Source organism: Manacus candei, unplaced genomic scaffold (assembly GCF_025592945.1).
Source record: "Manacus candei isolate 608988 ecotype Guabito, Panama unplaced genomic scaffold, ASM2559294v1 h1tg000008l, whole genome shotgun sequence".
Classification (NCBI taxonomy): Eukaryota; Metazoa; Chordata; class Aves; order Passeriformes; family Pipridae; genus Manacus; species Manacus candei.
In genome coordinates, this window is record NW_026138056.1 from 6,096,560 (window position 1) to 6,111,052 (window position 14,493).

The 14,493-nt window shown below is 38.7% G+C and overlaps 1 protein-coding gene across 1 annotated transcript in view; it reads right to left on the reverse strand.

Annotated features, from left to right (window-relative positions):
• Positions 1–1,713: 1,713 nt before the first annotated feature.
• RAB31 (RAB31, member RAS oncogene family) overlaps positions 1,714–14,493 on the reverse strand; it is a 66,931-nt gene continuing 54,151 nt past the window's right edge. Inside the window, exon 7 of the mRNA XM_051774066.1 lies at positions 1,714–5,968. Within this exon, the coding sequence (XP_051630026.1) occupies positions 5,871–5,968 (98 nt within the window). The 3' untranslated portion in view covers positions 1,714–5,870. The remainder of the gene's footprint in view (positions 5,969–14,493) is intronic.

Here is a 14,493-nt window from a genome sequence, read left to right on the forward strand (position 1 = left end):
GTGAGAGAGCATTCATATCAAACAATTACTTTATCCCTAGTCCAGCTGTTTTAAAAATAGAAGATCAAAAGAAGACATTATTGATGGTGAAGAACCCCATTACACAATGACAGCATCCCACCATTGATGTCGAGACTTTAGGGAGTAACCTGCATCAATTAACAGGGGCATTTGTACAAATGCCTTTAGCTAGTCTATCCTCCCATGAGCATTTTAACACTTTTAAAGAAAATTACTCTGTAGCCTTGTGTAAAACAACATCGAGGGGGGGTAAAAAAGTAATAATCCGGCAGTTTACAGTTTTCCTTTCAGGGAAGGGAGGCATTTCACAAACGCAGTAGTAGCCTAAACACTTTTGCAGATGAGGTGAGGGGGTGGAGGTATGAAATAGCTACACAGGCTATTTCATCAGCCTCTCTGTCCCAATTTCCGTACAGTGCTCAGGAGATCACAGCAGGGTGTCCTATGATGCTCTTTGCAGAAGGACTGAAGCTGGAGTCATGAAGATTTTGAAGGCTGAAATGTCAAATACTTTTCCTGAAGTACCTCTAGACATGACCTTCAATGTTCAAAAGGAAAGTAGAAGACATTTATTTTCCAGCCAATTGTACGGCTGCCCTCTAATTGCTAAATTCAACTCCAAACTAACGTAAAGCACCACAAGAACATGCTTCTAAGCTATGTAAAACATCCACTGATAACACAAGGACTGATCCATCAAGGGGCACAACTCTCTTTACATACGTAAAGGCAAAACAGCAATCACTTCTGATTTTCCAGCACACTGGTAATAGTTAAGGGGCTAAGACTTTCCTTGACTTAAGTACCTCACCTTTTAGTTTACAGTTGTGTACCTGGGTTCATTCTTATTTATGCATAGCTGGGGGAAAGATGCATGATTTTTTCAAGATAATTATAACTGCTTTAAGGCAGGGAACAGATCCTGCTGGGTATCTATCCAGCAGCTACTGAACTCAACATAAGAAAACTCTTTGAAATACTGGTTCCTCCTTACATATAAAAATGGTGTTCTGTGCTGTTATTTGAGTTATTGTGCCTCTTGTGTACTGGTGTGTGTTGAATTTGTCATAGTAGTTAGAATAGTGCTAGTCCAAAACAGTTTTTCCTTAAAAAAACCCAAACAACCCAACCCTTTATTCATAGTCCTCATAGTTGTGGTAACAACTTTGAAAGTGTGAGACAAACAGTGCAAAAAACTTCTGGTGAGGTTAAACACCTCTTGAAACAATAGCACTAAGGCTTATTAAACACTGCATACTTCCTAAGAGAGTGTTAATCCTTATCTCCTAAGTATAAGTTTGAGGGACATAAAGTAGGGGGAAAAATAAATATATCACAAAAACATACAAAAGAGAAAGTGTCTTATGAGACATCCCAGTCATTGCTGCTATTCAAAGCAAGTGGTAACTGGAAGCTCCCTTTCTACTGACAGCTACTATTCTAAATTTCTAAGCAGATACTGGCCACTCGGGTCCCTCTCTTCTAATGGATAAATCAAATAACTTATCAAAGGGATTTTCAGATCATCTTTTTCTGGTTTTTGGAAGTTCACCTGCACTGCAGAATCCTCCAGAAATGCATTCAGTTTCTGCCAAAAGGCCAGCCATACACATTTCAAGCAGCATTTAAATCCCAGGTAAGTAATCCACAGACTGCACAGAGACCTTTTTCAAGAGCAGATGATGTGCAAAATGAGAGCAATTTTGTTTTGCTTTATTGAAACCAGAGACATCCCCAAATCAGAGGCATTTAGAACGTTTATTATCGTTAATCATTGTAGGTTAAATAAAATACCAAAACTACATTTTAGGGCAAAAAATATTATTAGGTATGATACAATTAATACGTAAAACAAAAGGTAAAGTATTAACAGATTGCAGCATCCCATACATGAAGCGAGTGGGTCCAGCCCAGTCAAAGCCCTTATATAAACAAAACAGAGGAAGGATACTTAGCAGATGATTTTAAACTGACAATTTATCACTGACTCTGGTTTAAATAATTAAGGGTAGGATAGTAAAATGTATCACTGTATTAAGACAGTCTAATTATAGTCAGAATGCTTACACATGTAATCTATCTAGTCATGCTTATTACCATGTGCCGTGAAGGATTAGTGAAGACATGGGATGACAGGTAACTTTTCTAGGTATCGATACAGACCCACGTTACACTGCAGCATTTCAGACAGACATGCTGTACCATGAATAAAAATAAGTTTTTTCCTTTTTTTTTTTTGAATGTCACTTTATTACTTCAGAATCCCAATTCTTGAATAATAAGGGCCTTTTTTAGATTTCTCAGTCTGCAAGACAAACTTTTTCTATAATATGCCATTTTCATGCATAAGAATGGCAAGTCAACAATTGTACCTATGTGTACCTATCTTCTTGCTACCTTTGATCCACAACTTTAAGTCCATAAAGGTGAAATGATGATTAACAAAAAAAATGTACTTACAGAATACAATGTGCAGTATATGAGAACCAGACATAGTGAAAAAACACTACATGTCAGCACAACAATATAAAACCGTACTTATATACACACACATATGCGGAGCATATATGAAAACCAGTTCCTTCATAATTCTGTTTTTAAACTAGTTCACGACAAGCTAGAAAAGCAAGTCACCCACAACTGGACAGTCACAGTCTCGAGTCATGGTGCAAACAAGCTCTACCAAATATCCTTGGCACTACAGCCTGTGCCTCAGTCCTGCTGCCAGCTCTCTTGAGAAAATAAATCTTGGACAAACCCAGCACCAGCTGGCTAACCTAGAAAGGCAGCATTGATATTACTACTATTCCTATTATTACAGACGATCAGCTACAGAGTCAGGTGCTCCTGTACAGTAATTTAACTTTTCACCAGCCATTAACTACTAAGAGGAATTCCAGTTGCTGCTGAAACTTTTGACTCTGAGATTGGGAGATTTTTCTATGCCATTCTTCTGGCTGTTTATGAAGGGTAGTGGTACTTTCCAAGCAACATAGGCAACAAAAGGAAGCAGAAATCATTGATTTTACATTTGAAAATCACAATTTTTATAATAAATCCCATTTCAAGAGGTGTGTGAAAGCTGCAGTTTAGCTTTGATGAACAGCAGAGGCAACATCATCGTTGAAGGCGAGCCCTCTGTTCAGAGAAAATGAGAGATGCTCTGTGCAGCACAGTGGCCTGTTATTTTTTCACCTGTGACTTCAGACTTCCCTGCTCAAGCTCACAGTAAACCAAATATCAAGAACTTACACAGTCAGAATCCTTATTCATTTAAATCTTTTTCTTGACTAAAAGTAGAATAAGGTGATTTAGATTTGACCCACCAAATGCAAAAACATCTTGAGCCTACTTAGCATTCAAATTTTAAAAATCTGCCAGACATTCACTGTTAAAAACTTCCAATTTTAAACTATTTTAACATATAACTAATAAATCTGTTCTGATTCACATTCTGCTCAATGGGGGCTGTGAGAGCTGGCACTTAGGACAACATCCCACGCAGATCAGCATCATTTGCCAGTTCTAGCATAACTTGCAGAATTGTCTTACAAAGCTTTCAGACATCTCAATTAGGATTTAGTAAGTTTTGAGATGCCATGTTAAAAAACAATGTTACAATGATTTACAAAAGCTAAAAAATCAGTTATGCATTACTGCTATACATTGAACAAAAATCTATGACATCTTTAAACACATGGGTTTGATCTCACCTTGTTTTCCTGGGTAAAAGGTCTAGCCTTTTACTGGGTTTTACTTAGCAGGAACCAGATCTCTTGCAGCACTGGGTCATAGAGCCCATAAATTGTATGAATTTGTGACGCTGGTAAGTCTGATATTTCTTTAGCGCTGAAGGCCAGGTTAAGCTCTCCCTCCACAGCCAGGTGAAAGAGTCAGGCACCACTGGAAGACTTGCTTGTACCAGGAAGGGATTAAATGTTCCCTAAAGGAGCCTGTCTCTCTCCCCAACTACCAAAAATGATGATTGCTGAATTTTCACTTAAATAACCCAGGATTATCAGTAAAACAGTTGCTGCAATGAGTCAGAGAGATGGATCATATATCAGCACAGGTGACAACTGAAAGTTTACCCAAAATATCCAAGGGCATATTTTCAAGTATGAGTGCTTTCAAAGGAGGCCAAAATATGGGAGAAATGGATTATATGTGAAAAACAATGCAGTTTAGATTCTTAGATAAAATCCAGAGGGACATTTCCCACCTATAAGTACTCCAAGCCCTCTGGAGACAAAATGTTCCTGCTGATTTTATCTGGCTCTGTTTCAAGCCCTAATAATTAGTGACATTTTATCAAAGCAATCTAACAATCAGCCAATAAGGTCTGCTTTTTATGTATAAACACGGAAACCACGCTCTTAGCCTGCCTGTTCATGATTTATTGTGCCAAGCTGTTTTTCCTTTTTGTTTGCTTTTCGTAAGTTCCCCCCAAAATGTGCAGTGACGATAATTTTCCTCATAAGAGAACAAATTAATGTTGTGGAATGCAGGCTGGGCTCTGGTTTTGAATCTGGCATTTCTTACCCTAATCCCCATTTCCAATGAGATTGATGAAGAAGATAAATTTGGATTTTATCATCTCAGTCACACAAATTCATAAAAGATGGAAGTGAAAAACGCATACAGTTTTACATTATTACCAGTTTATAACCACCTGTAGGATTTTTCTCCTACACTGCATTTTTCAAGTGCATCATGCTTCAAAGATATCACACAGTGGGTCTTCCACACCACAAATGAGAAGACTACTCCACAAATTCACAGAATTACATTTGTAACCAAACATTCAAGTTTGTTTTATTAGATTCCAGCCTCTAACTCCAAATTATATTGTGCTCTCTTAAGCAGTTTTTGTACAGAAATATCATTCTCTGAACTTGAAGGTCTCTTGGAGCGCAGCAGTGAGATCATGCGGAGTTAGGCACTGTGGCATCCTCTTTTAGAAACCAAGGAATAGGCAACTTTGAACAGAGACAACTTTGGTCTGGGGCACAGATTTGGAGAAAACCTGGTAAGTAGTGGAGATTAAGCCTGTATTTACGTTCTTTCTACATTTTCAGTAATTAATGAAGCCTACACCCTGCACAGGGAATCATTCCAGTCATTGCACAGTGGCTGCATTTTCACTTCCTTCTGGAGCACACTCGAAATGTTTGCGGTCCAGCAGCCTCCTTCATGACAACTCCTTCTTTCACATACACAGCACCTCCTGACACAGATTTTGACCTCTAGTCTGTAAAAACTGCATTCACTCATCCTTTGGATCCATTTTTTTTCCTTCAGTTAGCAAATTCAGTCCATTTCTTGCTGATGTTTACTGAAAGTGTGAGATGAAGCTACAGATTTACAAAAACAGTGAAGCAGAGTCCAGCTAAAAAGATGGCAGCGAAGCCACAAAAAAAAGCAAATCAGGTTTCAGGTTTTATGGTGGGGTTTTTTTCACCCTATTATTACAGAGAAAACTCTAAAAACATGCCAAGTCCACTTTGCAATGTAAAAGATAAGTTTTTGCAGCAAAACTAAATTTTATATATAAACCAATCTTTTTATTAAAAAAAAACCCTCAGTCATTGGTTTAAACAGAGAGTCGGGAGTACTCTGACATTGTAATTTTGACAGGATATTAGAGAGGATTTTCCAACTGGGTTTTGCAAAATCCCTTTGAAGTAAAGCCTTCTGCTTCTGGTCCTTGCGTTATTGCTCATGGGAAGTATTGAAATTACTGCTTTCAAGATAAGGAGCCACGTCACTGAGATCACAAAGTCCTTTCTCAGTGAAAAAAAAGGCAAATGGTGCTGTTTTTCAAGTAAATCTAAAAAGATCAAGTTGGGTCAGCAGCACCGCCTACCCGTCTGTGAAGTCTGCTTTCCAAGTTTGATTGCTCCATTGTTACCGTTTTCATGAGGATCTAAGGGTGGAATTTGCCGACCTGAAACACATGAGGAGACAGTGAGTTCAATTTTCCTCATATAGTAACAACACCACATGCAGGTAACAGTTAGAAGAATTTAGCTTGCGTAAGAATTACATCTGTGAAACTTCACCAGAAAACAACTATCTCCTGTGTATCTTGGATATTTTTCCTTGCATCCTGCTTATGAAAAAACATTTTCACATTTAAAAACATATATGAAATATGGTTATTGAGAATGCATGAAGTACACCGGAATTATATTATCCCTGTATTTAAAAAAACCAGTTATCTTACTGAGCACCTTACAACCAAGAAAGAGAAAACTCTCAGCTTTCTCCTAATTCCACTCAAATGTGAATGGCGCAAGTTTAACGAGATCGTGCCTGTCCTAAATCTGCATGGCCTTTAGTCCTTGCACACTAGAGTTTTACAAAGCACTGTAAGTAAATACATGGTGCCTACACTTGAGAGAGAAAAACAAATCTGTTCTTTCCATTGAATCCCTCCCTCCTTTGAATTGTGCCCATGTCCTTCTAATTGACAGCTTTGATTACTTAACACCACCCCCTCCCCCACAAACTCTCCTGACTTTTTAATCATCTTACAGAGTGATTATTTCAAGTGTTTGAAAGAATTTCAGCCATCACAGGAGAGCTAGACATCTCTCCTGGGGCAGCAGGGCACTGCTCCAACTCCATCCCCGTGAGCTCTTTTAGCACTGTTGCTTGCATCTTTTGTCTAACTGCCTTCCTATTAATGGACTTAACAATTAGAATTATAAATGGAAAAACAGGATCCTCCCAGGTCTAATCTATCCTCTGTCTCTGGTGTGCACCTGGCTTTTCCATTAAACTCTTGTGTGATCTCTCCATCAGCACCTTGAGATCTTACAGTCATGGTAATGTACTTTCTCATCACTTTGTGGATTTCTTGAAAATTTTTCTCTGAAGCTGAATCTACTTTCTATGAATTACTCCTTGTTTTACTATTACCCATGTTAAATAACAAGAGTTAAAATCTTTAACATTTGTTATATGCCACTTTCAGAGAACACAAAGTTCCTGTGAACAGTTCATCATAACCCAGGCAGATTATACAGTTTAGATTTCCCCATCCTTTGCTTCATTTATTCACAGCTCTCTTACCAAATGTTCAATGAGTTTTGCACCTATGTTGAAGCCTAGGTCCTACAAATTACTTGGGGGAGTGGTTGTGGGTGGGCGAGTTAAAAGCATTCAGGTAAAATCCAATCCCAAAGCAAAATCTCATCTCTAACACTTGTCTTTAAATTACCTTTGGCCAAGACTATCAACATTTCGCCTCTATTATTTAGTCAGTTCTGCACAGGTATGTTATACAAAAAAAGTGTGACTTCTGAAGCAGATATCTTTTTTGTACAACTGAATGTGAAAGGGAAATTCCTCACATTCCCAAGCTGAAGATACAGTATTTGGTCCAAGAGACTGAGAAATGGGTATCTTGAGGGTTGAAGCATGTATAAGCACTGACATTACAATGCTGAACTCTATTCAGGTCACTAAAATATCAACTTTACACCCTGCTTAACATTCTGTTTGGACTTCATGCTTGTAAAGTAAAATAAAAAGCAGAATAGGTGGTTATAGACCCATCTGTTACATGCATTTAGTTCTGTTGGCTTTGTTTGGAGACAGAGAATCCACTAATTCTTAAAACTCTAGAGAATATGAAGAACATAGTATCGGCTTTCCAAATAGGTACCACTGATGTTGTAGAGACCTGGAGAGAACTTCTGCATTAGGTACCTACTACTTCTAAAGTGCTTTCAATGCAGTCCCAGGTAAAATAAAATCCTGTCAATTTAAATCAGAGCACAACGTAGCTAAAAAGATTAATCTACAGACACAGTTTCCATAATATGCCATTAAGCAAACACCCTGTAAACATTTGGTTCTTCTAACAGTCACTTTGGAAGCGGAGAGCTTTAACATGCAAAGTAGTCTAACTTTCATCTTACAACTCCTCATTAAACAATGCTGTTATCTCTATTTGCTTTTCATTCAGAGTTTCATATTTCTTATGAGTTTCAAATCTTTTCTACAGTACGCTCGACGTGTATGCCAAGAAGCAGGCAAACTTATCTTCGGAGCAAAAACCTTGCAGGCTTCAAGGTCAGCAAGCAGTTTGTCCAGTTCAGACCAGGACACAATGTATGTTGTTGAGAATCCCCTGGATTTAATTCACTTCTCAAAACAATAAAACCCACACAGATAACAAGTACAAATAATAAAGACAAAAAACCTCTAGACATATTTGCTGGTTAGTTATTCTGGCCTTTGAACTTAAGTATTGTTTGTCATGAACTAGCCATGTTTTCTGCTGTTTGGATACCACCACCACCACTCCCTTCAGTTCCTTGAACTCAATGCAAGGAAATAAAAGTTTAAACAGTCTAAACTTTTTTCAAGTTTGAGAATATTTTTTCCAGTAGGTGAGTTTTCTCTCACTTACTATTTCTCTTATTACCAGAATTAATAAACCATCAAGTGAAATCATTTTAGTTTTAGTAACAAAACATCCCCGCCCAAGCGGCTTTTATCATGACAGGAGTAACTATTTTGGAGCACAGAACTCAGTCTAACACCTGAGAACCAGCTCCACAGCAAATGATACAGTGATTTTTCATCAAGCATCAGGGAAAGTGAATAAAAAAAACCAGTCAGAAATTTGTTTGATTTATTGTCTTTCCCTAGGCCTCCCTGACAGCTAGTCTCATGGCAGATGGTATACCAGAGAAAGGCTTAAGCAGCACAGAACACTAAGGATGAGCAGTGAAACGCTGAGCCTGCATCCACACTTCCTGCATCTAAAGCAGCTCAATCACTATTGCCACCTAAAAGCACTGCGATCATCTCATCTTGTCATTCAGCTCCTGATAAATATGGCATCAATATTGCTGACACCAACTCAAATATAGCTGGCACTGAGTGAGGATCAACAGAGGTCATAAAGTGAATTAATTTTAGAAAGTATATACTCATTTAAAATTTGCATCTCACTGGCATCCATAGTCTCTTTTCCAGACCAATAAAAAATACCCCCGTATTAGGTACCGTAAAATAGCATTGCTGTAGGTTATTTCTTTTGTGCAGGTCATGTCAGAAAGGAGCAGCAGTGCTCTGAAATCCAGCCATGCAATTCTCATGCTGAAGAGATAAAAAGATTAAGGTAATTCCTGCTCTGTAAAGATAGTCAGCTCAAAAGGACCATGAGAGATTGAACTCACAGAATCATAGAATGGTTTGGAGTAGAAGGGACCTTGATCATCTCGTTCCAAATCCCCTTGCCATAGGCAGGGATGTCATTCATTAAATCAAGTTGCTCAGGGTCCCTCTCAACCTGGTGTCGAACACTTCAGGGATGGGGCGTCCACACCCTCTCGAGGCAACCTATTCTCATCTGTTGCTTAACTTAAGATGACAAACTAGACCACAAATAGAGTCTTTGCTCTGTTTTGCAGAGCAGGGCACAACTAGCCAGCTTGCCGAAGGTCACCAAGACCACACCTTAGGATTCCAGATGAAATGGTTAATCACATAGAGAATGTGTGTACATTTATCTAATAATTCTGCAACTAAACTGGTGAAATGAGGAACTCAGGGATAAAATATTACTGAGGCAGTATACAAGTCCTACATGTTTTCCCTTGCTGACTGCAATTTAAAAATTTGATTTTGCATTGGTATTATTAAATATATGACTGTATATTTTGGTTTCATTTCACTAAGATTTAGACCATGTTTCACAGATTTTGTGCAACAAAACTGTAACCATGCACCTCCACATATTCCTGCAGAGGTCTTTGTGACCTCCATTATCTCATTCCAGTAAACACACCACAGTGTGTCAAATAATAAGCATCACAAGAGGCTGCTCAAATGTAGGGTTACGGAAGTTGTCAGTTCTGAAGTGAACTTATCCAGGTTAACAGGTGAAAAGCACTAAAGCAACTGCATCTCCTCCTTTCTGGCATGTTTGAGCTGGGCTGAGGTAGTCCAGGATGAAGGTCAGAGTCTTCTCCAAAGCCTGGTAGAGTTCCAATTCCTGCTACTGAATCTGAGATTTATTAAGAGATTAATCAGCACTGTGGGCGTTGCTGTTCTGAGAGTGCCAAAGGCAAAGAGATTGGGAAATGGGAGGGTGTGACAAGAGATAAACAAAATGTGAAGGGAGAAAAATGAAAACCATAGCAAGGGAAGCAAGAGAGACAACAGGGACTGGGTTCAGCTCAGTGAGCAGAACTTGAAGAAAGGCGCATGGGGATTGCTTTGCTGGAAGCAGGATGCATCATCACAGTAATAAAAGCTGCTCACTTTGTTCCTTTTGGAATGCGATGCTCCAGTTAGAAGCTGTGACATTCATTAGCCCAGAAAAAGCAGGCTCGGAGTTGAGCTTTATGGTTTTGTTTGGGTTTTTTAACATGAAACTATTTTTATCCTTTACCTATACAAGCCTGCATGAAAGGAAAGGTTGGAAACAGCCCTAAAGCTGAGCGTAAGGAAATAGAAACCCCACAACTGTTAGCATGCTGTCAAAGGGACAAACACAACAGTGCATGGAACAGATACTTGTATAGTGTGGAAACAGATGTGTTGTGATCAACCTGACCTGGCACCTCCAGATGATGAAGTCAACTCCCAAAGAAGCACAGTCCTGCTATCTTAGACAACAATTCTGCTAATGGTAAAAGGCAGAGTGCTGCACCGTGGCTTTCTGTGCATTTCTCTCCCTCTTCCCGAAAATCATGTACAGCATAATTTTTACAGGGCTGGAGGAAGGAGAGGTTTTTGTTAATGGAGGATGTGAAATCCATTTCACTCTGCCCCAGAGCAGCAGCCTGGCATCTATCACAGCTCAGGTGAGCTTTTCTAATGGCTCCCCTGAGAAAAGATCAACATTTTCAAGCAGTATGGCCAGAACCTCCTCCTCAAAGTGTCTGCTGTATCACAGCAGTATGAGCCACCGCAAAGCACTGCTCTCTATAAACCTCATTAATAAAGAACAGCTATCTGTGAAGACACGACAGAATGAAGAAGGCACATCTTATCCAACAGTTTTGGCAGTTTTCTGCACCTGTAGGACTTAAAATAGTCACTCGTCACATCTCCCCAGATCCTTTCACACTTTGAAACCCATTTCACTGCTATTTTAGAAGTTGCCCATGTTCTCACATGGGTCATAAAGTCTGGCCCACTAGTCTGACTCTAGTTTCTTCTTCTCCCCCATATTTATAGTGAAGTAATGTTTTCCCCAGCTGACAGATGACTGCTGTTTACCCTTTACTCATGTTGTAACTTTTCATGCAAGGGAACACATCCTTAAAATAAAATCTATTGCATAACTAAACATAGTTAACTTGAAATTATTTTAATACTCCTAATAGCACATCTAACAGCATCTCCATGCAAGAAAATAAAGCCTTTGTTTGGTTTGTTTCTTTAAGGCAAAAGCATAGATTGCTGACACTGAGGTTCTTGCTAGGGGAAACAGCAATACAACTACATTTTGCTCATTTAATGAAAATTTCCAGAAAAAAAACACCCAAAACGTAACAAATATTTTAATCCTGCATGCATCAAAGTAAACAGCAGTAGTCCTAATGACTTTAATTACTGAGAGATCCAACTCTGATTCAAGGTCCTGCTGTAATTAACTGTGGGCTGTTTCAGTTTATTTACTAGTTTATATTGAGGAGCTCTCCTTGCTTGGAGAGAAATCTCGTACCTCATGTTTAACTTCAGGAGTAGTCCAAAGGTCATTAAGTTTTGCTCCATTCACTAAAATTTGAAATTAAGAGGAGGACTAATCCTATAACACAGGGAACATAAACTGCAAAGAATATAATCTAAAATATAAGTTCAGACAATGTTTTTTCAATCCTTTTACACTCCCTACAAAAATTCAATTATGAGTTTGGACTACCTTAAAAACTGGTGCATTTGAATTGCTTTGTAACATAAATGTACTTTATTTTCTTAGAATATCTTTCATAGACCTCTTCAAAGGAACTCACAGATACCTACAAATTAGCAGATAACAGGATGAAAACCACCATACTCATCACTCACAAAGCTTGAAGATCATCCATCTGCAATTCCATCCATCCAAGTCCATCCGAGTCAGTGCAAACATTGAATGTCTTCTGGAAGGATCCCTTCCCCATTCCAGACAGACACTTCACACCTTCCTCTTTAGATTGTCCAGTAAACAACTGGTTAAACTGTAAACTCTAGAGACTGAGTTTGATTTGTTTTTTTAAATCTCTGAGTATTTCTAGGAAACAAGTATTTGGGTTACATTAAATATTCAATATATGAGCTGCTGGCAAGGCATCAGAAAATCAATAGCTTCGTACATTTATAACTGAGCATTTACCACATGAAAGGCTGAATCCCAAGACAGAAACTGGTCTAATTAGGAAGCCTCATCTAGGAAGAACATTCTTATCTGGATTTTTAAACATCACCCTGTCTCTCCTCCTCGTAGTACTAGCATCAGTAAGACCGAGTGTGCTAACCACTCTTTACACACTCTCCATAAATTGATTCTCATAATCTTGTTCCCCACTTCTTTCTCGACCTCAACAGAAGATGCTGAAATGCTTCAATCTTTCCCCCTTTGGTAGCACACTGATCTCCAACATTTGCTGGAGGGGGCCCTGAGCAACTTGATCTAGTGGGGGGCACCCCTGCCCATGTCAGGGAATTGGAACTAGATGACCTTTAAGGTCCCTTCCAACCCAAACCATCCGATGGTTCTATGATTTGCCAGACTTTACAAAAAATAACGCATGGATGTAATTTTTTTTGTTGTTGTTTGTTTAGGCACAAGTTTATTTCATATTTCACTTGGCTAGGTATTCTTCAGCAGCTTACTTGTCCCACCACCTGCTCACCTTTGGACCTACTGATGCAGACTAGTATTAGCCTGGGAGGTACAGGCTCAGCTTTGCCATTTACGGAGGATGGCTTTTATGTAATCTGCTCTTTCGTATCTGGGGCACCTTCACACTGAGGTAACAGGCAACACACACAGGCTGAGGAGAAACAGCTGGGCGTGTACTAGATTTGAATAAGGTAACTAAGGCTTATTTGAGCTGCTAAATGAACAGGTGTCTGAAAATTGCAAGGGTGTGATTGCCACTAAATGATAGTACACATGGGGCAGCTTGTTTAGTCTTTGAAAACCAGCCAGGCACAAGCAAAGGTCAGTGGACAAAGGTCAGCCCTACAACCGAGAAGGGGCAATATAGAACAAGGTATGGCCCCCTGCACAGGCACAACTTTATTATACTGTGATTGTATAATACATTACTGGCATTTTTGCTGCTGCTAAAGTATAAACTAACTACAGGGAGCCACTGTGCCTATGATTCTTCTAAGGCTGGGAATAAAAAGTTAATAACATTTGATCCTATAGAAACTCAGCTATTAAAAAAGAACTATTGGAATACATGAAAAAAAAATACTGTTAAGCCTTTTTTATGTCAAAAACCTCTAAAGAAAGACACTGGGAAAAATTTAGCTCAAGTGGGGAATATACAACTGTATTAAAAATATTCTTCTTTACAGAGACATAAATCAGCCACGTGATATTTCACAATCACAGCAAGGTTTCAGTCAGGCACTGCTGAATGCAACCAGGGTAAGTGTAGTGGCTTGCCATTTGAAATCACATGGGTACAACAGAAACCAGGAGCTGCAGCCCATCACTCAGCTCAGTGCAAACCCTTCAGTGCAGAGAACACTAACTTTGCTGACTTAGGCAAATAAGGCTGAGGAGGCAGATTGAGCATAAGTACACAGACTGCAGAATACCTCTCCTGCCAAATTTGACCCAACCTCAAAAATTCAGAAACTTTTACTGATTCTAGTCATTCACATTTTGTATTTTCTTGATAAGAATTAAGGACAATGAATTTGTATTGAGACTGTGTTATGAAGACATCCCTCTTAGCAGCCAAATCCTCAAATTCTGAGAGAAAACTTATTTTAAAAAATCTTTTAAGCATAATGTAACATAATAATCTTAGAAATTAAGTGATCTGTCTATAATCTCTATCATTTATCCAAGATATTTCTAGTTGTCAGCAAAACATCCCAGTTCCCCTTTTCTTCTTTACACCTTCTTTATATCATTATGATAAGTAAGTTTTTCCCATTATACCATTTCACTCTTTTCATAACAGTATCCCTGGAAAAAAGACAGTTGTTAGACACCTTAGGAAGGAGAAATGTTTGTGTTAAAAAAGCCCTGGGAAATGAAAAGCATAAGTAAGCAGGAGGTAAATTGTTTAGCTAAATTAAAATGAAGTCTACACTTTTTGTTTGTGCTATCAATTTCAAGGAGGATTTAATGAAGAAATTCTCCACACATGTTGGAATAGTCTTCCAAATCTAGGCTGTAAAATAGACAACACATACAGTCCAACTACAAAGTCCAATGTAAACAGAAGCTGCTGCCTGCTGCCTCATTGTTCAGAGGCTGGGAAGCTGCACCAT